General features: G+C 32.7%; 2 protein-coding genes and 1 long non-coding RNA gene across 3 annotated transcripts in view; 2 read left to right on the forward strand and 1 right to left on the reverse strand.

Annotated features, from left to right (window-relative positions):
- Positions 1-978: 978 nt before the first annotated feature.
- Positions 979-8,154, forward strand: LOC127701709 (heat shock factor-binding protein 1-like). Its single transcript, XM_052205713.1, has 3 exons — positions 979-1,121; positions 6,087-6,153; positions 7,682-8,154. Exons 1-3 carry the CDS (start codon positions 1,053-1,055, stop codon positions 7,768-7,770), a joined length of 225 nt encoding a protein of 74 aa, XP_052061673.1. The 5' UTR covers positions 979-1,052; the 3' UTR covers positions 7,771-8,154.
- Positions 8,155-15,644: 7,490 nt separating this feature from the next.
- LOC127701707 (G patch domain-containing protein 1-like) overlaps positions 15,645-25,122 on the reverse strand; it is a 37,140-nt gene continuing 27,662 nt past the window's right edge. The window contains 4 exon segments of the mRNA XM_052205710.1: positions 15,645-15,807; positions 18,003-18,130; positions 18,945-19,141; positions 24,440-24,586. Of these exon segments, the coding sequence (XP_052061670.1) occupies positions 15,771-15,807; positions 18,003-18,130; positions 18,945-19,141; positions 24,440-24,586 (509 nt within the window). The 3' untranslated portion in view covers positions 15,645-15,770.
- LOC127701751 (uncharacterized) overlaps positions 21,784-25,122 on the forward strand; it is a 135,708-nt gene continuing 132,369 nt past the window's right edge. Inside the window, exon 1 of the long non-coding RNA XR_007982204.1 lies at positions 21,784-21,822. This is a non-coding gene — a long non-coding RNA (uncharacterized LOC127701751). The remainder of the gene's footprint in view (positions 21,823-25,122) is intronic.

Here is a 25,122-nt window from a genome sequence, read left to right on the forward strand (position 1 = left end):
AATTTAAAGATGATTGCTTACGTAGCTCATCTGGCAGCTCATTCCAAAGCTTAGCACCCACATACCTTAAAGATTGTAGGCCATATGCGGTTGTTCTCACATGTGGTAGGTCTGCTGTATACTGGTATCTAAAAGAGTAAGGGTTTTCCTTTAAGTGGATTAAATCATGGAGATAAACAGGACAATCTTTATTAATAATTTTGAAAACTTCAATAGCCAATGATCGCATTCTTCTAATTTTTAAAGATGGTAATTTTGATTTGCAGAATAGAACTTCATAACTTGCTGAATAGTCTTCATAAATAAATCTCAGTGCTCTCTCTTGAATTGGGCTCAATCTTTTTTGTATTAACCTCCCCACAAAAGTGCCAAACTAGTGGGCTGTAATTAAAGTTGGACATTATGAAAGAATAATAAATTGTTAACTTTCCAAGTTTAGTCAGGTGTTTTCAAATTCTTTTTAATACATTTATCTGTTTGGATGCTTTTTTACATATTATAGTGAGCATCAGTGGCGGATCCAGAAATTTTCATAAGTGGGGGCCCACTGACTGCCTAAGAGGGGCCCGCTCCGGTCATGCTTCAGTGATTCTCTATATAATCAACCAAATTTTTCCCAGAAAAGGGGGCGCCCGGGCCCCCTGCCCCCCCCTAAATCCGCCTCTGAGCATACAAAACACAGCATAGAAAAATAAAGACGGAACAACGCCAGACATATAATACAATATGTAACGCGAACCCCACCAAAAACCGGGGTAACGCTCGGTAACTCACTCCCTAATCAAATGGCAAAATCAAAAGCCCAAACACATCAGTCAAACGAATGAAAAACAACTGTCATATTCCCTACTTGGTACAGGCATTTCCTTATGTAGAAAATGTAGGAACGTGTCTACAGCCTATATAAAATATGGGGTCGGTGATTTTTGTAATTTCCCGCCAATAGTACTTGATAATGTATCCCGAAGGGTTCCGAAAATATACTATAAAGTTTGCGCATTACCAACCTCTGTCTTCCTGTTTATATTTTTCATTAAAAGAAGAACACTGAAATGGATACAGGCAAAGATTATATGTCCAGTGGTTCTGATCCTAAAAATGTTCAAGATTTAACAGCTTTTGTAAGTATTTTCTCATTAACAAGATCGATTTGTGTGGGTTACTGGTTAGGTAATTTTGCACATTAGATATAACTCACGAATTCATGTTTAAACTTGTGACAACTTTACGAGATATTTTTGCACACTTTTTCTGCAACAACATTCTGATAGTGTTTACGATTTCCTTTTCATCAATCATACGACTGAGATAACTATTGCCCAATGATTAGCAATGTAAATGTCTAGTCCAAATAATTATGTGGTCTTGGAAGGCTTCCTTACTCCTTAGCTTCATGTCCTTTGTCCAATTAACTTACATGTACATTTGTAAGCCAAACATAAAAATAGCATTTCATTTCAAGATCTGACAATTATTATAAGGCACTGGCTACGACTACGTTGAAAATGTAACAATAACAAAAAAGTTATTGTTATCATATGTTGGTCACTAATTGCCGGAATGCTAGTTTGGTAATTACAAATGTAACAATATTTGTGTTTACGATTACGTTGAGTTTACATTAGATTTATTAAATTTTAACCGACTTCAGATTTGTTGCTGAATTCTCCGATTTGCTTGATAATTATTGTTATTATTATTATTAATATTAGATTTCAACTAATTATATTGAAATAGTTTTTAAGCTTTAATTGTTTTAATGTTCTTCAAAATAATACTACAGTTTAGTAGTGCCGAAGGCGAAGAATATAGTTCAATGTATAGAAGAAAAGTGTTCATGCACTTCTGCTGCACACTTACCCTTATTACTATAATACTTTAAACAATGGACGGACATGACGGAGTTATTCCCACTACCTAATTTTCTTTGGGTAAAAAATTAAAAACTTTCGATGCGTTGAATCAAAACTAAATAAGTATTGTAAAACATTTCATGCCAGCATTATTGAGGCTTATGGATCTCTTTAGTATTATCATATTCACTTATATGTTTGCAGAAAAGGGGTCTGAATGGTGACATATTTAGCATTATGAAAATTTTAAACTAATTTTTTAAGAGACATTTTGACTGATATAACTTTCAAATCATTGCCTGACATGTATAACATCCACAACTGTCCAATTTGTTCAGCTTATGTTAAAAAAAAATTATTTGCGAACAGGATATTTTTTCTTTATAAAGAATAACAAATGTACATATACCTTTTTCACATCAATTCTTGCAACTTACATGTAACGTCACAGTAGTACCCAAATTGAACCCATTTAGCAAAAATAGCAGGGGAAATCTTACAAGTTTTCTTAGAGACTAAACAATTTATATTTTTATGATTTGTCATTATGCATGTCTTTCAAAAAGCTAAATATATTTAAATATACACAAATGTTCACAGTATTTGTCAGCAGATGAAGTATTCGCTGGAAAAGGTAAAATCTACGGAAACATCACCATGCGACGTCCACAAATGTCAACTTTTATTTAAAATGAACAATGACAATATGTTACAGGCATCCATTTCTTAAAAAAGGAATAGTAAGCATGGACTATTGTCAAATTGTTCTAAATATTTAATGTGGAGAAATAAAACAAAACATTAGTTACAGTGTATGGATGCAATTTGGGTACTCCTCATTACAGAATCATGGATCGTTTGGAGGTCAATTCAAACCCATTTTTCTTGATTCATTGATCCATTGATTCAATATGGATTCATAATTAAATTGGTGGATCTATATATAGCAAGTAAGGATACATCTACAAAATAAACACAGAATGGAAACTTTTGTCTCAATCATAAATAAACATACTACTAGGTGAAAAAACTGTCAAAATAGATGCAATTTGGGTACCCTCACATTATATTCTGGGCTTAACAGTGCTTTTCTTAAAATGTCCATAAAATATGTATGGTTTAGGTTAGGTAGAGTGGCAGGTCAAAACAATTGTAATTTTTTTTGGCTTTATGCTGAATTTAGAATATGACTCGTTTATGCTGTTTTGACATTCTGGTGACTCAATTGTGATTTGAATTTTGCATGCATTGCATTTGTATTTTGTCATACAACTTGTTTAATATACATGAACCCTTCAAAAGGTAAAATTAATGATGTTTACACTTGATAAAAAGTAAAAGATATCTTCCTGTGTCATAAAGGTTACATGTTGTACATGTATGTACATTGTGTCTTTTAAGAAATGATCACATGATTCAAAGTGTGTATTTTGATTCTTAATAGCTGAAGAATAAGGAATAATAACATCAGTTTCTTTTTACTATACAATTTGTAATGTTAAAGCCATTCTGGATTTCTATATTGAAAACAGGTAGTCATACCTAAAAAGGCACAAACTTATCTGTCCTCTGTAGATAATCCTGATTTCTAGAAAAAATTAAAACAACACTAGAAAAAATTGTTTTTAACCCCTGAAAACCTATAAATTCTTATTTCAAATTCCTGAAATGTAGTTAGAAATAATTAAATATTACAACTAACATCATCTGTGTGAAAAGGCTCTTCTGACTCATTTTTGTGCAAAAATGAATTTCGTTGTTCTTAAAAGAATTTGGTTTAATTGGAAACCATTTTAGGTTAAGTCGGGTTTTAAAGCTGAGCAGTGTTACTTCTTGAGAATTTGATCATGATGCAGCCAAGTTATTTCGCATTTCTTTTTTTGTGGTATAAATAATGAGGATCACTGTACAAAACAACAGGCAAAATTTATGTTTCTTCAATGCTGACAAATATCAAATAAATGCATGTAACTGACAGGAAACTGTGTACTCAAAGATAATAGATTTTCACAAATAAAATAAGTGGCAGAAAACGTGCATGAAGCCAAAATACAAAATGAAGGTGTGCAGACTATCATAAAAACTAAAGCAACACACATTTTACACAGCTATTCAGTATTGTAGTTAACCCTATTACTTTGTGCACATACATGTCATGCATGTACCCACTATTAACCACTCGGTTACAATACACTTATAGGATTGTTTGTACGAAACACTACGTATAAATATTCCATTTAAATGTAACATAAGTGGATTGTATGGAAGGATTATTGATCTTAAAAAGTCAAACAAAAATTCATTAAATTTTGAACTGAGAAATGAAAATAAAGCACCTTTTAACTTTTGTTTGACAATAGTAAACTTTTGTTGCGGCCATTTATTTCAGTTCACATAATACTCTGTAATACCACCATTTACTGTGTCAATAAGAGTCAACATGCAAAAGTTTATGTATCCAACTTAATTCAATGCTTTATGAGGGTCTGGGTTGAGTTAACAGAATAGAGAATACTAGACCAAAACTACAGAAAAATAGGCAAAAAATAACGATTAGTGAATAATGGGGGTGCTAAAACATTAAAAATACTAAGAGAATAACGGGCAAAATTTACAAAAGAACACTGTATGGAGAATAAAGAGCAAAATTTATAAAGAATACTGACTAGAGAAAAAGTGGCTTAAAGAATTAAAGGACCCCATCCAGATCCTCTTTCATAGATTTAATATAATAGAGAGTCACATTGAGAATCACAATCTTAACTCAGTGCATTGTATTTTAATGTAAATGCATATTTTTTGCAGAGTAAGCCAAAATTTACCACTAACATTCATGACTATTAATTATTCATATGAAACCAATGATGCATAAACATGTGTAATAAACAATTGATCAGTTCCAAACAATAAAGTCATTAACTTGCAAAATTATATTGATTTTAATATATAAATAAGAAATTGTAAACTATGTAATTAAATATTTTAATGTGAAAATGTAGACATTGTTCACAGTTCTTGTCATGGCATGTATTTAATAGATGAAAACTGAGATATCAGATTTAGATTTAATCTACTTGTTGAAAGTGTGTTTTTTAAAAAGGTTTCACAAGTCTAAAATTTGACAGGTCAATTAGGTATTGATAAGTTTATTGATTATAGAAACAGAATTCTTGCACCAGATCAAGGATATATAACTAACATCTTATACATGTCTTTGACTAGATATTTCATTTTTGAAAATTTTTAAAGTAATAATTGATTTTGTTATTTTGTAAAATTATGGGTACAAGTTGGTGATTTATTTATTGGCTGTATAACTAGGGAAAACAGAAGAATTGATTTATGCTTTAATCTGATGTAAAACAGTAGTAAATTTCATATCATTTTAATTGCTATAGCCTGTAAGCTTCATGATTTGTCAAATTGAGTACACAAGTATCAATAAAGGTCTGGAATAATTATCCCAGACATTTGCTTAACTTTAGAATATAGATATAATGCATGAATTGAGTAAACAGAAAGAAACAAGTAGAAAATTATGAACTTACTTGGTGAGAGGAGGGTCAAATTCTAAAGGACATGTACATAAAAGAGACATTGTAAAAGTATTTAAGCAGGAATTAGGACACACAATTAAAGAAGGTACACCAACATACAAAAATAAGGGTTGGGTATAGGTAGTGTCAAGTCTCACCAAAAGTTGATATGATATCAGATGTAATGGATATGTACAAATGTAGGTTTTTTCAACATGTTCAATGGGACATGTCATTGAATCATGTAAATTTCACTCTACATTAAATCTTGATTTGAGTTACTGCATTTGTTAGGAATCCAGAATAGTACTGGTTTGCTGAAGTATAAATTAAACTATCACGGTTATCTATTCATTTAGTATTTAGAAGCTTATCACCATTTTACAACTAAAATTAATGTTTGTCAATCAGACAAAATTTCAATGTTAAGCCTCCCCATATTCATTAACTTGGCAGTCCTCACTGCGCAACTGCATGTACAAATTAACAGGGTAAATGATAGAAACTGTGGGAATAAATAATGTCTTACTCTCCAGGGGATTATACAAAACTACACTATGAATAAAAGAGACATATAAAATTAAGTGAGACAGCTTTAACTCAACAATACAAGTTAACCAAAATAAAATTTATTTAGATCTATTTTGGTTGATGATGGCTGCCTGCTAATTGTAATCATGAATTTTGTATATTTCAGGTACAAAATCTTCTACAACAGATGCAAGACAAATTCCAGGGAATGTCAGACCAGATCATTAATAGAAATATCCTTTTTAATAGTTTACCCCATTCAAGATGGTCTTTAAAATTTTGTTGAAATCTCGAACTTTGACCACAAATTGGTAGGAGGAATCTTTCATGAACAAGATGAAAGGCCAATTCACCACAAACACCTTTTCTTTTGAATATAATTTTTTTGGCAAATTTATAGCAAATGTTTGCTATCCTCAACTAATATATAGTCTGAAACCATGGAAGAATTATATTCATTTTTACTTCCATGCTGAAACTAAGACCAGTGACATACATGACATAAAGGAGGGTCTTGATGGGGATCCTTCATTTCTGTATTCTTTAATGTTTTAGCTAATTTTTCTCTGTTCTTTTTATTTTTGGCCCATTATTCTCTATTCTTTATTATATTTCAGCTCCCTAGTATTCTCTTTTCTGTTTTTTTTTTGCCCTATTTTAATCTTTTTAATTTTTTTGGCTGTTTATTCTGCCTTTTTTTATCATTATTCTCTATTCTGTAAACCCCATCCAGACCCTCATAAGGTACATGAACATCAACTGAATTTTACTATATTCTTTTTAAAGTGCAACAATATGTAAGTTATTAAATTTGATAAAATTTTTCAATATTCATCAATTTGATAAAACTAAGTAAGTTTCATGACAAGACATATCCTAACATTGTTTGTGTTGACTATAAATCAATAATATTTAATATCAGGTGTGAAAGACCATTTATGGTCTGTTAATAACTTCTTAATAGATAAGAGATTTAACAACATTAAATACATTTATCATCTATCAATGATTCTTAATGTCAATCAAAACCGATAAACTGTGATAGACAACAACTCACAAAAGTTTTCAATTCCTCCAAGGTTTAAGCTATTATTATTGCAGTACATTACTAAATTCTTTAACAAGTAGTTTATAATTCCTATGACTTAATGTTCAAAACATTAAACTGATCAAGGAGGAATATAAATTGAGTTTTCCAATATACATGGAAATCCAATCCAGATTATTATGAGATAAAACAGGGAATCAATCAACTTCTGTTTCGGGTCAATGGTAGACCAAATTAAGCTTTAGTGAAGGAAAACTTTCTAGGGTTAATGTCTTACTACTTTGCTGATGAAAGCTTCGTTCTGTGATGTTAGTCATAAATATTCATCATTTGAAGACTGAAAACTTTCACTTATCAATCTCTCTTTGAACCAGGAACCCAATTCTTCGATTGCTGTCTGACTTCATGAAAAAGTTTTATTATTTAAACAATTACAATATACATTGTACATTAACTTATAATGAGGGACAAATATGGAGGGTTTCATTGGTTGTTACAATGGCCAAAAAGTTAACCATTACAATTATTTCTCTATTGAAATGTACATTTGTTGTATCATTCTGCACAAACAAGAAATTCTGGATTCATGTCTTCATTACTTTGAACATGGTCATATAATTTATCAGGCTTAATTGAGAGAAAAATATTTGTTTACATGTATTCAATTTATTAAACTATTTCTGTATTGAGATAATTTCCTTAACCATGCTTACTAGACGATATGGGAAGTCGGATAGATGACCTTGAAAAGAACATTGCTGATCTGATGACACAGGCAGGAGTTGATGATGGACGGGCATAACATTCCTTAGACCTCAGATGACGCATCTTGTGTGCCTTTTCGTGTCACAGTCATTATAAAATTAATTTAAAAAATCGCAGCTCATATTTTTCACAAATTTTATGACGGCTTCTTTGTGTGTTTTTTGTCTTGCCTCTGTAGATAGTGTACTATTTATTAGGTCGTCAGTGTTTTGTTGGACCAAGTTTTAAAGACTTTTTAGATGTGATGAATTTAGGACTATGCATATATCGAACAAAAAAGACAAAAGTATTACACATTCATGTATTTTAATATTTATTGGGTGTAAGAAGTTTTATTTTTTGAAACATTATATGTGATTGTGATTTTCTTTGTTAATCAAAGTTGTAAAAACACTGAAATAAATGTGATATTTGTAGAAAACATAGTTAGTTTTTTCCTTCCTTGTTTTGATGAAGGCAATCTAAGCCACTTGTTCATTAGATTTTCCAGTTTTGTTCTGTTTTTCTTTGCCATCACAAGCCATATCAAGTTTGCCCTTTTGGAATCTGAAGCATTTTGGGTAATGTTTTAAAAAGCATACACCAAAACGTTATGATTGGTTGAAAAGTCTTAAACAATGAAAATTCAACCAATGAAGTGATGTTGATTTCATTTTGGGTACAAACAATGATGATATTGCCCATAGTCCTTAAGATTCTAAAATGGAGAATTTTACACATTTCACATGCATATTCACATTGATCACAAAGTACATAAGTGTGAACTGTCAGAAATTCAAGCAGGAATTTTAAGTTTCTCTAAAGCTATTACATTTTAATTTTTTAACAGTACAAGCCTTTTGCAAATGACTGCCTCAGTGGTCTTGTAGTAGATTGTGAGCTTCTCCTCTAATCAGGCAGCATTAAGGGATAAGAGCAAAGACTGGTCGGTTTGGAGACAAAATAATGTTACCGGGTATGGTGACATGTCTTCCTGCAGACTGTAACCTTGTGAACTAGCTCGTTAAAAATCAGGCTCAGTGTGTCGGTCTAGTTGTCCCAAATATGCATTTGATAGGCACATGCTGTTAAAACAGCCATTCATCCATCCTTTTGCCTACATTAAGTATACATGTATCTTTATAAAAAATGTTGTTGATATAATGTAGGGGAGATAATTGAGTTGACTTGCTTCAATAAACTATTGATATTAGTGGGCAGAAGAATCCTTTTGTGAGTTCACTCACAGTTCATGAGATATTGAAGCAAATCTAAATCTTCAAAACATAACTACAGCATGAACCTAGATCATACTTGTTGGGTTGCTGTCTCTATGAAATTTACCCAGTATCTCTGTCATTGACACCAAGATCATGTTGGAATGGAAAGCTGACAGTTCATACACTACCAAGAACTTACATTGTTCTTGCACTTTTCTACCCTCTTGTAAATCAGTAATGAACGGCTACATGATAAAATTGTAATGTTGTACTTTTGGTAAATTCAGTACTGATTTTAAGCTCACTGGGCCCTTTTCTAATCACTTGGCGTCCGTCATAACTTTTACAAAAATCTTCTTCTTTGAAAATACTGATCCAAACCAAACTTGGCTACAATCATCATTAGGGTATCTAGTTTAAAAAATGTGTCAGATGACCCGCCTACCAACCAAGATGGCCGACATGGCTAAAAAAAGAATGTAGGGGTAAAATGTAAGTTTGGTCTATTACATGTATCTCGAATACCACTAAAAATAGAGAAAATCTGACAAGGCAAAAATGTTTGCAATGATGAGATCTACCTCTTTTCCATTTACTTCCAAACTGTCAGACTACTTTTTATGGGTGTTATTGCCCTTAAATGACAAATTTTACCAACTTTTTAAATTTTTGCCTATTATCTTGAAAATTATAATAGATTGAAAGAAACTTTATATGGCAAAGATAAATTCTGCAAATAAGTCAACATGGTTGAAATCGTCTGATGACCACTTATTGGAGTTATTGCCCTTTAATGACGATTTTTAATAATCTTTTGCGTTTTTGCCTAATGTCTACGAAGTATAATAGATAGATAGAAACTTAAATTTGCAAATATGATCAGCAAGACACGATCTACAAATAAGTCAAATAGTTGAAATCATCTGACGACCTCTTATTGGAGTTATTTGCCCATTAATGATGGTTCTGACCAATTTTTTAGCGTTTTTGCCTTATATCTAAAAAAATATAATAGATCGATAGAAACTTAAATAAGGAAAAATGATCAGCAAGACTAGATCAACAAAGAAGAGATTTTTGTCATGAATTCTATTCTAGTCTACACAGATGGAGAGTATCCATTTTTGAAGATGCACATAGACCTAGGTGAGCAACACAGGCTCTTTAGAGCCTCTAGTTTAAGTACTGTGACCGTACTGATTTTTTCAATACTGAAACGGTATGTGTTTATACATTAAATTTCAAGAGTCAACAGCTTCATAGGGTTGGTCTTCCAAGTTTTCATACTCTAGCGTTTTTTTTTTACTTGTACAAGCTTTTAATAGAAGACATCAAATTCAACCTATGAGCTTCTTATTGTCATCTTGCACAACAATAGTGCGATATGTAAACTATGTAAGGAGTGTATGGGGCAAGTTTATAAAAATGTCTGGTTTGAAAAAATAAAGATCTAGTGAATGTTGCAACTTACCTTTTGTTCACATACCTTTCTCACCAGCATTGAATGAGCTTTATGGTGTATATTTACAAACTTACTTAAAATCTTTAAGACACTGGATGTTGGCAATCCATGAAAACACTATGTGTTATACAAGAGGATAAAAGTTATGAAAATTTTTCATTAATCACCATGGCTTCCTGAGGAATGAAGTGATGCAAAACAAAAATCCACTCAAGTGGAAAGATAGTTCATGATAGGTAAAAGTGGCTTTATGTATAACTTTACAATGAACAAAACAAAATACGTAATTCAGCAGAAATTGAAAACATGAACAATGAATAATAAAAGAACAGAGTTCCAATGTCCTATGCATTGCACATATTTTATCTGTCAAAGGGCAATAACTAAAATAAATTGCTTCGCCGAGCGCAGCTGGATACGACCGCAGAGGTCCAACCCTGAACAGTTGGGGCAAAAATGGACACAATATTCGCGCTGGATACAGGTCTGAATTGTAATTAAATATTTGACACATAATCGGTTTCTGACACAGAATAACTGTAGTCAAAGAACTTAGAATTGGTTACATGTATATGATTTGAATTTATATTCAATTTTTTTTTGCTTTTGTGCAATACATTTTGCTGTGCTGTTGCGTATTGACCCCCCCCCCCCCCCCCCCACTTTTTTTTGCAAAAAAAATAATATTTGAAGAATTTTTCTTTTATTTTCTGAAATCTGAAATGAGAAAAAATTGACCCCCTCCCAAATTTTTTTTCACCTCCCCCCTCCCTTTCTCCCCCCCCCCCCAAAAAAATTCTTTCCCTCAAGATTTGGTCATAATCTCAATTCAAATTTCCAATGGAGTTTGCAACCATAATTACCCATTTAAATACATCATAAAAGTCTTAAAATAGAAAATAACATACATAATCATGGCTTTAATTAATATTCCTTAATAGTTACTTCTAAAAATAAATTGACAGCTAATCATCTCAAAACAATACATCATTTCTTTTTATATAATTTAAAAGCAGTGTAAGGGAGGTAATCGAAACTTTGTGTTTGGATTACCTCCCTTACACTGCTTTTAAATTGTCTTAAGTAATTGTCCATTAACCAGGAAACCCTTTTTTGCCTCTAATTCCTAAACGGTAAGAGCCATAACCCCCCAAAGCAAATCCTAACCATCCCTCTGTGGTATGGAAACTTGTGGTATAATTTCAGAGAGATCCATACACCGTTCCACAAGTTATTGTCTGGAAACTAGAAAAATGTAATGTAGGATTGAAAAGCACTCACAATGCAATTTTCCATATAATTTGTATTTCCATGGCTCATAACTATTTTAGAAACAGCTGATCAGCAATGATTATTGAACTAGTCTGAGACATTGCTGATATAAAGCTTTGATATAAGTTTGGTAAAAATCTGGCAAGAATTGCACACATGAGGGCATTTACAACTCAATTTTCAAAATAATAAATATTTAAAAGAGCATAAATCTTCTTTTTTTTTAATGTTGATCGCCACTGAATTCCATCTTGACCAAGATGTTGCTGCTATAAACCTCTGATTAAAGTTTCAATAAAATCTGATAAGAATTGTACATGCATGTGTGAGTGCTTGCAAAGCAATTTTCCAAGCGGCAAAACACTTTTGAAAATAGTTGATCTGCACTGATTTTCAAACTTGTCCAAGACATTGCTGATAAACAACAAGTTTGATAAAAATCTGGCAAGAATTGTACAGATGAGATCGATTACAAGATCAGACTGATGCCAATATTTTTATGTCCCCTGCAAGGCCTCATGCTGAGGATAAAAATATAGGATTGCAGTGGTCAATTATTGGTACATTTCAAGGTGATTCTGACTTGACTGAAGAATACAGATCCACAAATAAATTACGAATTTTTAGGGGTTGACCAACTTTCTCTGATAAGACTGGAGCTCAAATATCCCTCCCCCCCCCCCCCCCCCCCCAAAAAAAAAAAAACAACAGGTTTAATCAAAAGTTTCATGAAGGACCTCAGATCGGGAACCTAGAGCTACCACAATTCTGTTTGAAAATATCAGGTGGGAAATTTTATAAAGTATCAAAAAAATAACCAGACGTGTCAGGCATATAAACTCGTCCAAACAGGAAATTAGTAGACCATGTGCACTTAACGCTTATAGCTTAAATTTTAAATTAAACAAGAATGTGTCCATAGTACACGGATGCCCCACTTGCACTATCATTTTCTATGTTCAGTGGACCGTGAAATTGGGGTCAAAACTCTAATTTGGCATTAAAATTAGAAAGATCATATCATAGGGAACATGTGTACTAAGTTTCAAGTTGATTGGACTTCAGTTTCATCAAAAACTACCTTTACCAAAAACTTTAACCTGAAGCAGGACAGACGGACAAAAGAGCGCACAGACTGAAAAACATAATGCCTCTCTACTATCGTAGGTGGGGGCATAAAAAAATGACAAAAGTACTATGGCTGCATAAGCCAAGTGGCAGGCTTTTTAAATATGTAGGAGAAACCTTTTTTTCATGGTCAGCATTTTTTATGATGATGATGGACGGTGAAGTCTGCTGACAATTTGTCAAATGAATGAGAGCCAAAAATTTGACCGTATTTCAGACTAGCTGCTTCTGCAACCATTATCAAATGACGTAGAAAAATAATAAATACATGATCCACAAAACTCAGATTGGTAAAGATCTAATTAATGGCTCAAACTATAGTCTAAAATAAATTTATCCCAAAGTTTCAGTCTGTTTCTAGGTACTGTTAATAGGGGTCTTTCTTCGTCCCATTGGGCATTATCAAGCTCAAATTTTGACCAATTTCAGTCAATTATATGCTGGTATGAATTTGACCTTTGACGAAGCTTCCTTGAAATCAATATGGGTCTTCCTCATCTAATCAAGCAATAAAAATATATGTATGGTTAAAAAGACACATCTGGAAACAAAGAAATGCCTAAATTTCAATCAATCAATAGCTGCTGCTTTCTTGACCAATTGACCCCAAAATCTATAGATTTCATCTATAAAACCATAGGGCATTACCAAACCAGTTTGGTAAAAGTTAGAGATGCTTCAAATGACATCCAGAAATTAGAATTTTGCCCAAATATCAGTCTTGCAATTGCAGCAGTGACCCAAAAACCAATAGGGGTCATGTTATACTAAAAAGAAATTTTCAAACTTACTGGTAATTTGGATGTATCGTTAAAAAATATCCAGAAACCAAAATATTGGTCAAGTTGCTGTCTGACTATTGTAGTTGTGACCTCAAATCTCAAATAAGAAGGGATCTTCTTCACCCAATGGGGCAAGTTTACTAAAGGTTGGTAATAAACTTTAAAAGATATCATCCAGAGACCAAATTTTTCTCCAATTTAAGTCTATCAATAACTGCTTGTTGCCTTGACCTTTTACCTAAAAATTTATAGAATTTTTTAATCCCATGGGGTATTATCAAACTAAGTTTGGTAAAGACATTATTTATTGGTAATCAAGGATGCACACACTGAAATGTCTCGCCAGATTTATACTTATCATGATTGAATCTATGTTGACAATCTGTAATATGAAGGTTTTATTACCAGTATCACATACTTTGACCAATTTCAGTCAATTATATGCTGGTATGAATTTGACCTTTGACGAAGCTTCCTTGAAATCAATATGGGTCTTCCTCATCTAATCAAGCAATAAAAATATATGTATGGTTAAAAAGACACATCTGGAAACAAAAAAATGCCTAAATTTCAATCAATCAATAGCTGCTGCTTTCTTGACCAATTGACCCCAAAATCTATAGATTTCATCTATAAAACCATAGGGCATTACCAAACCAGTTTGGTAAAAGTTAGAGATGCTTCAAATGACATCCAGAAATTAGAATTTTGCCCAAATATCAGTCTTGCAATTGCAGCAGTGACCCAAAAACCAATAGGGGTCATGTTATACTAAAAAGAAATTTTCAAACTAACTGATAATTTGGATGTATCGTTAAAAAATATCCAGAAACCAAAATATTGGTCAAGTTGCTGTCTGATTATTGTAGTTGTGACCTCAAATCTCAAATAAGTAGGGATCTTCTTCACCCAATGGGGCAAGTTTACTAAAGGTTGGTAATAAACTTTAAAAGATATCATCCAGAGACCAAATTTTTCTCCAATTTAAGTCTATCAATAACTGCTAGTTGCCTTGACCTTTTACCTAAAAATTTATAGAATTTTTTAATCCCATGGGGTATTATCAAACTAAGTTTGGTAAAGACATTATTTATTGGTAATCAAGGATGCACACACTGAAATGTCTCGCCAGATTTATACTTATCATGATTGAATCTATGTTGACAGTCTGTAATATGAAGGTTTTATTACCAGTATCACATACACTTTAATATAAACATTGCCAATAATCCTTGAATATGAGGTCAATGTCAGATGAACTATGCCAGATAGACAAGTACACTTTACAATCATTCAAAACACCAAATATAATTCCACTATTGCTTATAGTATCTGAGAAATAGACAAACAACAAAAACTAATCTTTGTCAAATGAACCTTGAAAAAGAGTTCAAGGTCAGATGGGACCTGTCAGTCTATCATGTACTCCTTACAATCATTCCATAAACCAAATATAGTTGACCTATTGCTTATAGTATCTAAGATACAGACTTGACCACAAAAACTTAACCTTAAACACTGATCCATAAATTGAGGTCGAGGTCAAGTGAACCCTGTCTGACGGACATGTAGACCTTGCAAAAAACCCATATACCAAATAAAGTTATCCTATTACTCATAATAAGAGAGAAATTTACTTGACCTTAAAAACAATAATTTGTTTTCAAGCAGTCGCTGAATCGTGAAAATGAAGTCAAGGACAATGGACTTATTACTGACTAAAAACAACATAACATAAGGTATCTGCATACAAGGTATGAAGCATCCAGGTCTTCTACCCACTGAAATATAAATAGTTTAAGCATAAGCCACCAGATTGTCATCCTTATGTCGCGCATTATGCGACTTCCTTCCCAGGCGAGACAAAAATCATTCTACAGAAATGGATAGGTTGAATATGTTGACCTGCTAAAGCTAAGATGGCACTCATCATTTTATAAGCCAAGATAGACTACATTGTAGCTTGCTTTAGTACCACAATTGTTGTGACTAGGTTAACTGGTTGAAATATCTTGAATAATTTCCTGAACCACTTTTGCACAGAAGCTTGCAATTAATAAAACTAAACTATTATAACTGCTTTTAATGTCTGTTGTTACAAAATATCCTGTAGTAGCTGAACATGAAATTTGTTTGTGTCTTTTTCTATCACAGATGAGCAATGAACTAGATCCCACTTGTCAAGTTGTTATCTCTACAGTGAATATTTCCCTTTAGGCAAACTCCTCAATCTGAAAATAAAAGTAAACTCATCAAATTGTACCAATGTTTAAAATTCTATCCCTGTTTGAAAAAAATCAAATAATTTCTTGCAAGTCAGTTTGTTTTTCGACTTATGAATTTGAATGTCCCTTTGGTATCTTTTGCCTCTCTTTTGGAGACAACCATCTTTGCTTGCCAATGATTACGATCTGATCCCCTCCTCTTCACCCTTGACAGATTAAGTCAGTATCTGTGCATACAGCGTAGTGCCATCTAGCAACGGATAGAAGTCATGCCCACTCCGACTATATCATAATTGACCAATGACAGCACTTGTGCTCTTTATTTCCGAGGTGTAAAAAATGACTGTATCCAGTGTTTACAAATTTCGTAAAGCAGAAACAGCATATATAAGTTGATATTCCAATATCTACATGAGGCACATATCCAAAACCTTCAATTTGTTAAGAACTTCAAACGTGTCACTAAATATAGCCTTATGTCTTGGGAGTAAAGACGCGTTGCACAATCTGCAAATTGTTTATTTACATTTTCTATATTTACACATGACTATCATAAAGGCCTTTTTGATTGGATGTAGCTAGTTACAACTGCATCCAATGGAAATCAATACCTAATGGATCACAAATTCTGACTTAATCTGCCAAGTTTCTTCTGTCCCCTATGTTCAAAAGTTAAACTTAAAATGGTTTATTTTAAATAATAATGTCAATCTTTTTAGTGATGAATATTTGATGAACTTAGAACTGATTTTTCTCAAGACAACTTAAGACATAGACTTCATGGTTTGTACTCTTTAATTCGTTTGTGAGTGTAATCTTATTACCTTTGAAGTATTCTCCTTCCTGAAGTACAGTTTTGTTTTAAAAATTACATTATGTATTATGTTGATTACCAAGAAGAAAAACAAGATTATTGAAATATTATCTCCCTTGCTTTTCTCTTTATAAAAAAAAAAAATGAGATTTTCAAAATTTGTTTGTTTTTTTGATTATTTTATTCATTGGACAATAAACTGGAAAAAAATGATACAGTTGAAAAAGTTAAAAGATGTTATCAGATAGGTTGGAGTGAAATTTTGGATGTGCTGCCATACTTTGACCTATAATGGTTTACTTTTACAAATTGTGATTTGGATGGAGAGTTTTCGCATAAGCACTAATACCACATCTTCTTATATCTATGTACAACCTAAGAAGCCTTTTTTTAGAGAAGATGTTAAATAATATAACAAATGAATACTGCCAATTTTTTATTATAATATTATTTAACATTTTAAGGTAATTTATCATCTTTTCCTAAAAGCATAGCATAAGCTAGAATAAAATAAAAAATAATAAAATGCTCCGCAAGGTGCAGCTTGATACGACTGCCGAGGTTGAACCCTGAACAGTTGGGGCAAGTATGAACACAACATTCAAGCTTAATACAGATCAGAATTTGGATTGTGATTAATTATTTGACTTAGCATAGGTTTTTGACGCAGAATGAATGTCGTCTAAGAACTTTTAAAATTTGAAATTGGACATTTACCTATTATGGTCCAATATACAAAATCTAAATACAAGGTTAGATTCAGCATATGATAGAAACCCAAGTATTCAATTTTTGTTGAATTCATACAAACTTTAAATTTGGACCATTTGGACCTCAATGTGGACCATTTTGATAATGGGGCACAAAATCCAAAATCTAAATACACAGTTAAATTCAGCATATCAAAGAACCCCATAAATGAAATTTTTGTTGTAATCAAACAAATTTTAATTTTGGACCCCAATTGGAACAACTTGAAAACTGGGACCAAAATCAAAAATCTAACACAGTTAGATTCAGCATATAAAACAACTCCAAGAAAATCAGACTTTGAATTAAACCACTATTGAAATTGTTTAAGAAATAAGCAATTTATACAAAGTATTAGAAAAGAATTGTTTTGGCCCTAAATTCTAAACGGTTAGGAACATAACCCCCAAAATCAATCCCAACCTTCCTTTTTTAGTATAGAATCTTGTGGTACAATTTCATAAAGATCCATACACTTATTCTCAGTTATTGTCTGGAAACCAAATGTGTTCGGAAAACAATGTCGACAATGTTGCTGAAGACAACGTCACCATACCATTATACGGCCACATAAATTTTGCAGTCATTTAAAAAATGACAGCCATTCACATTACAATACAAATGGTTGATTCCTTACTTGTGTAATAATTCCTTATCTGTAGGTAGATCTTCTTCACAGCTGCTCTCCTCTGTATCATCACTGTCAGAATATCTCTTTTTCTTTTTTTTATCTTTCTTCTTGTGTTTTGACTTTTTACTTTTAGACTATAAATAAACATACAGTAATTGGAGATGGTATTTTCTATACATAACACATGTATAAATAAAATAACAATATCCCCAAAGAAAATTATTTAAATACTATCTGTGAGTTCACAGAAAGAGTGGAGAGGTTGGAATGCATCATAGGTTCTCAGATTTATACTTACAGATTGGAAAACATTTGCAAAATGGTTTCAGAGAAGATATAGTTGAAAGTAATTTCCCATAAAAAAAATAAGTAAAACTATGGGAAAAAATAAGTAAAACCAAGATGTTTTTTGGCAGTAAGTCATTTATGTATATTAACGTCATACAATGAAAAATTCAAAAAGTAATCATCATGATTAGCCATAGGACAAATTCATCAACAATTGGTTTAAACATGGTCTGTAAATTATCAATATTGATTTTCTTCCCTCCATTTCTGTTTATAATTAATAACAATAGCCATGTTAGTTACATGTAGATGACAGGTACCACTCATCAAAATTTGAAACAGGACCATTCTATAATCATCTCACCAACATGGCTATGTATTTGCACTGAAAGTAACTGATATAGATATTTACGATTACTTTTAATATATAGTAATGGTACACATCTGGTCATACACGTTTCTGAATAGGAATGTCCAATGGATAATTTAGATCAAATTTGGTTCAAATATCATGTAATATGCCAAATTGTTTCAAATAACTTTTTTTTAAGTTTAGGAAGGAAGGAGAGCCTTGTTGTGATAACAGCCCCAGACAGTGACTTGTCCTTTGAGTCAAGTAAGCCAAAAAATTCTGATGTCAAGAAATGCATTTTAAATTACCTTTTTCTCTTTTTTATGTTTAGATTTGGATCGTTTATGCTTTCTGTGGTCATTTTTATCCCCTGTGTGTTTACTTCTATCAGGCAGTAGGGATGGGTCAACAAAATCTCCTGTACCATGCTTTCTTTGACCTGTTGGTGCTAAATAATCGGCACTGCTTACAAAACTGGTAGATACAGGAATACTGGTAGACGCAGCTGAAATATAACATTAAATTCCTTGAATTTTATGAAACAGGACTTTGATTCATAACTTGTGTATATTTTTCATTTATTTGTTCACTAATTTTCATGCAACTAATGTCAGTTCAATTTGAATATTACCTTAAACTTCAACATTTGTCAGGTGTTGGAATAAATATTCCATCTAGCATGTCTAGTAAAAACAACTTGTCCAGAAGTCTTTACTAACATTTTTTAACAGTACATACCAATGTTGCTGTATATCATATTTGGTTTTCATTTATTGTTTTGTACATCAATAAGGTTGTTAGTTTTTGTGTGTGAATTGTTTTACATTTGTCATTTTGGAGCCTTCTATAGCATGCTATGCGGTATGGGTTTTGCTCATTGCTGAGTGACCTATAGTTGTTAGCTTCTACATCATTTGGTCTGCTAGAGAGTTGTGCCTTTGGAAATCTTACATCTTCTTATTTTTATACAAAATATTAAAATATTAAAACATTTGAGTTCTGGTTTCAACATTTAGAACAGGGACTAAACTTAACTGTTTTCCTCCAGGGGCCAGCTGGGCCCCTATAATATTTTTTTCAGGGGCCCAGTTGAAATTTTAGGGGCCCAACCAATTTTTATACTTAATAAAATAAAACTGAAATGTACTTTCCATATACTAATATAATAAAGCCTTATTATAATTAATTTGTACTTGATCTGAGTTTTGTGGTAATAAGCATTGTTTATAAGTTTCATAACAATTAGTTGGGGCAAACTTAAGTTAGAGATCAGAAACGAAAAATTCAGCAATTTTTCCATTTGTAAAGATGCATAACTCTAGAATGGTAAAAGTGACACCACCAAAATTCGAACTTGATCTGTGTTTTGTGGTAATTAGCACTTTGCATAAGTTTCATTTCATTTGGTTGAGGCAAACTAAAGTTAGAGAATGGAAACAAAAATTCAGCAATTTTTCCGTTTGAAAAGGGGCATAACTTTAGAACAGTAAAAGTGACACCACCAAAATTCAAACTTGATCTGTGTTCTGTAGTAATAAGCATTGTGTATAAGTTTCATAACATTTGGTTGAAAGAAACTAAAGTTAGAGAACGGAAACGACAAATTCAGCAATTTTTCCAATTGTAAAGGGGCATAACTCTAGAACAGTAAAAGTGACACCACAAAAATTCAAACTTGATCTGTGTTTTGTTGTGATAAGCATTGTGTAGAAGTTTCATGACATTTGGTTGAGGCAAACTAAAGTTAGAGAACAGAAACCAATTTTGGGACGTACGGACGTACGTACAGACTGACAAGGGTAAAACTTAATGCCCCCTCCGCAACGGCGGGGGCATAAAAATCACTGAAAAAATACCCTGGGATTGATTGATTGGTGCTTGATATCCAGTGGCAAATATTACATGCATATACAGGACAATAACATGTTATTGTCAAATGAATGTACCTTGCTTTGTATAGTTCAAACACATTACATGCTCACAATGTCCATTAGATGATATGTAACTTTTCCTCAACACCTTATGCTGACTCTGAAACTACTAATCTTTGCTCCGACACCTTAATACTGGGGAAAGCACGAAAGCCAATTCTTACGTCTTTTAAATAGTTGCCGGAGATTATCCATACTTGAGACAAGATCCCTAAGAACAAGACCACCCACTAGGTTCAATACCAAGGAAAGACACAGCCATAATGACATATATCAAGCATACAGTTATCTTATTAAGGTACATTAACTGTATATCGCCATCTTGGATTGTAAAATAGCAGTTCACAATAGGTCTAGTTCTTTGCTTAAATCTACAAATGTTGAGGCAGATAGGCAATTAATGGGTTATAAATAAGATGTGGTATGAGTGCCAATGAGACAACTATCCATCCAAGTCACAACGGGTAAAAAGTAAACAATTATAGGTCAAAGTACAGCCTTCAACATGAAGCCTTGCCTCACACCGAACAGCAAGCTATAAAGACTAGTGTAAAACAATTCAAACAGGAAAACCAACAGTCTAATCTATATAAAACAAGAATGTGTCCATAGTACACGGATGCCCCACTCGCACTATCATTTTCTATGTTCAGTGGACCGTGAAATTGGGGTCAAAACTCTAATTTGGCATTAAAATTAGAAAGATCATATCATAGGGAACGTATACTAAGTTTCAAGTTGATTGGACTTCAACTTCATCAAAAACTACCTTGACCAAAAACTTTAACCTGAAGCGGGACAGTATCATTTTCTATGTTCAGTGGACCGTGAAATTGGTGTCAAAACTCTAATTTGGCATTAAAATTAGAATGATCATATCATAGGGAACATGTGTACTAAGTTTCAAGTTGATTGGACTTCAACTTCATCAAAAACTACCTTGACCAAAAACTTTAACCTGAAGCGGGACAGACAGACGAACAGACGGAGGGACAGACGAATGGACGGACGGACGAACGAATGGACACACAGACCAAAAAACATAATGCCCTTCTACTATGGTAGGTGGGGCATAAAAAGAGAAATGAGAAACACTTTTGAACCACACCAACGAACAATAAAATGCTCCACTGGGGCGCAGCTTGATACGACCGCAGAGGTCAAACCCTGAACAGTTGGGGCAAGTATGGACACAACATTCAAGCTTGATACAGCACTGAATTTGGATTGTAATTAAATATTTGACACAGCATAGGTTTCTCACACAGAATGAAAGTGGTCTAAGAACTTAAAATTTTTTAATTTACCTATTCAAACCATATCATTATTATTTGCTTTTATATATAAATCAGAAATAACCAATTTAAAATGGAAAATTTTAAAGAAAATAAAGGAAAAAAAAATCCCCCCCAATTTTTTGAACCCCCTTATGATTCATCACCCCCAAACTCAATCCCAGCTTTCCCTTTGTGGTATGGTACCTTGCAGTACAATTTCAGAGAGATCCATACACTTGAACACAAGTTATTGTCTGGAAACTAGAAAAATGCTTGTTTTTTGGCTCCTTTTTGGCCCCAAATTCCTAAACGTTTAGGGCAATTACCCCCAAACTCAAACCCAGCTTTCCCTTTGTGATATGGAACCTTGCAGTACAATTTCATAAAGATCCATACACTTACACACAAGTTATTGTCCTGAAACTAGAAAAATGCCTGCTTTTTTGCCCTTTTATGGCCCCTAATTACTAAAATTTTGAGGGAATTACCCCCAAAATCAATCCCAGCCTTCCCTTTGTGGTAAGGTACCTTGCAGTACAATTTCAGAGAGATCCATACATTTGAACACAAGTTATTGTCTGGAAACTAGAAAAATGCTTATTTTTGTCCCCTTTTTGTCCCCTTATTCCTAAACTTTTTGGGCAATTACCCCCAAACTCAATTCCAGCTTTCCCTTTGTGATATGGAACCTTGTAGTACAATTTCATAAAGATCCATACACTTACACACAAGTTATTGTCATAAACTAGAAAAATGCATGTTTTTTGCCCCTTTTGGCCCCTAATTCCTAAAATTTGGAGGCAATTACCCCCAAAATCAATCCCAGCATTCCCTTTGTGATATGGAACCTTGTGATACAATGTCAGAGAGATCCATACACTTACACACAAGTTATTGTCATGAAACTAGAAAAATGCTTGTTTTTTGCCCCTTTTTTGTCCCTAATTCCTAAAATTTGGAGGCAATTATCCCCAAAATCAATCCCAGCATTCCCTTTGTGATATGGAACCTTGTGGTACAATGTCAGAGAGATCCATACACTTACACACAAGTTATGTCTGGAAGTTACAAAAATGCTTATTTTCGAAAACTAATGTGTCTTCAGACGACGATGACGACGACGCCAACGTCATACCAATATACGACCACAAAAATTTTTTTGCGCTCGTATAACAACCACTGAACAACAGGCTCCTGACTTAGAACAGGTGCTTTTAATTGGAATGAAGAAAAGTGATTTATTGCATTAATCAGACTGATTTATCAAATACCAAATATTTGAGTTTGTTCGAATCAAATTGACAACTTAACCATTTAAGGGGAGATAACTCAAATAGTAAAATTTTTATTAAGTAATGATATAGAAATTTTCAATTTTCAATTTTTACAAGAAAACAAGGTTGTTGACAAGATTTTTTTTTTTTACAGCATATTTTAAACCTATCTTCTCATATTTTGTTTTAAAATTCTATCTCATAGATTTCTTTTTATTCACAAAAAAGTGTTTTTTTATGAACAATCTATACCAATTTGGGCAGCTTTGCACGACTTATAGCTTGAAAAATAGCACGATGACCCATACTTTCAATTATATTTTTGAAAAAAGTGTGGAAAAATCTACACTTTGGCAAAGTATAAGAAAATTATATCTGAGGAAATATATACCAATGATCTACCTTAAACACTGAATGCAAATAAATTTTATTGGACACAAACCAGCATGAAGAAAGAGAAAAAATATTAGTCCAATAAAAAATCAGAAGTTGAAATAGAATAGACAACACTATGGCCAAATGAAAACTATGAAAAGAAAAGAAAAAATAAAAGAAGAATGTGTCTGTGGACACGATTCCCCCTGCTCAAACTTTGCAATTTTCCAAGTTAAAAAAGGGCATAACTCTAGAATGGTAAATGACTTACTGCCCAAATTCGAACTCTAACTGCTAGTTCTTGTTCTTAGCATTGTTTCATAAAATTTGGATGAGGAAAACTTAAGTTAGAGTGCGGAAACGAAAATGGGATGGACGGACGGATGTTAGGACAGATGGAAGGTCAAGGGTAACACTTAATACCCCCATTGCCTACAGCAGGGACATAAAGCCGCCCCAAAAACACTACACAGAAAATTTAAGAGAGCAACAAAAACCTCACCAAAAACCAGGGTGAACTCATCAAAACAACTAACAGTTGAAACTATAAACTATAAATTACATTGTCTCATACAATTGTAAAGATCGTCTTCCTGTGTCTCAAACTTCTAATTTTACAAATATATAACATATCTATTAAACAGTTGCATTAAAATGCGGATAACAGTGTTCTCGTGGAAGAGGCCCCTCACATAAGTGGCAATAAACTCAACTTGGATGAAGAGAGAAAAAAAAGAAGCTGTTACTAGATTTAAATTTGCCCTTTCGAAAGCTTTACAGGAATATCATCTATCCCAATATCCTGTTTTTCCAATTGCTGCACTGTCATTTCCATAATAGACATCATGAGGTTTTCAGAACAGTCAATTCAGTTAAATTTTCTATACAACTGTGTTGGAAAACTTCATGTCTCTTTTCAAAATCTTTACTTTCCCTATGAACTCACCAGATGAAGATGGTGGTAAAGGACCATAACTAAATGGTTCCTCTGGCACTTTGGGCGAAAGTCTATCTTGTAAGGTTTCAAAAACAACTGGACCTCCTGGTAAATATTCTGGACCATCTGAGGTTTCTTTGGGTTTAATTTCCATATCTGAAAAATATTATTACTACTAAAACTTCTTGTCTTATCGTGTAGAACTTAAAAATAGGAATGCATTCTCAACAATAAAATTTGCATGCTTTGTCCACTCAATAAAACAGAATATTTTAAAGGGAAGTATTTTTCTAATCTTTTTGTGAATATTCATAGCAATTTCTGTTGAATTACAAAAATTTAACAGAAATGAATATGATTATCACATTTTTGATAATAAAAATTATGTAATTAAATTTTCGGAATAAATAGATATGTAAACTTAACAGGGAGCTAACAAGTAAATAAGATTGCCCTAACACTTTTAAAAGTAGGGGAAAACTATGTACAATGTATAATCTCATTTTGATATAGTAACAGATCATGCTTGACATTGACCTTTTTATGATACCAGCTCACTGAAGAAGAATCTACAGCAAGCAAAATAGTTTAACCCTGCCACATTCTGTATTTGCCTGTCCCAAGTCAAAAGCCTGTAATTCAGTGGTTGTTGTTTGTTGTTGTATATCATATCTATTTTTCATTTATTATTT

The sequence above is a fragment of the Mytilus californianus genome, unplaced genomic scaffold (genome assembly GCF_021869535.1).
Source record: "Mytilus californianus isolate M0D057914Y unplaced genomic scaffold, xbMytCali1.0.p SCAF_5, whole genome shotgun sequence".
Classification (NCBI taxonomy): domain Eukaryota; kingdom Metazoa; phylum Mollusca; class Bivalvia; order Mytilida; family Mytilidae; genus Mytilus; species Mytilus californianus.

Bases quoted from the DNA above. Each gene is read 5' to 3' on its own strand.
- LOC127701709 (XM_052205713.1), top strand. From the start codon at position 1,053: ATGGATACAGGCAAAGATTATATGTCCAGTGGTTCTGATCCTAAAAAT. The intron at 1,122-6,086 runs GTAAGTATTTTC...TGTATATTTCAG, and splicing joins TTCAAGATTTAACAGCTTTT to GTACAAAATCTTCTACAACA. The intron at 6,154-7,681 runs ATATCCTTTTTA...AACCATGCTTAC, and splicing joins AGACCAGATCATTAATAGAA to TAGACGATATGGGAAGTCGG.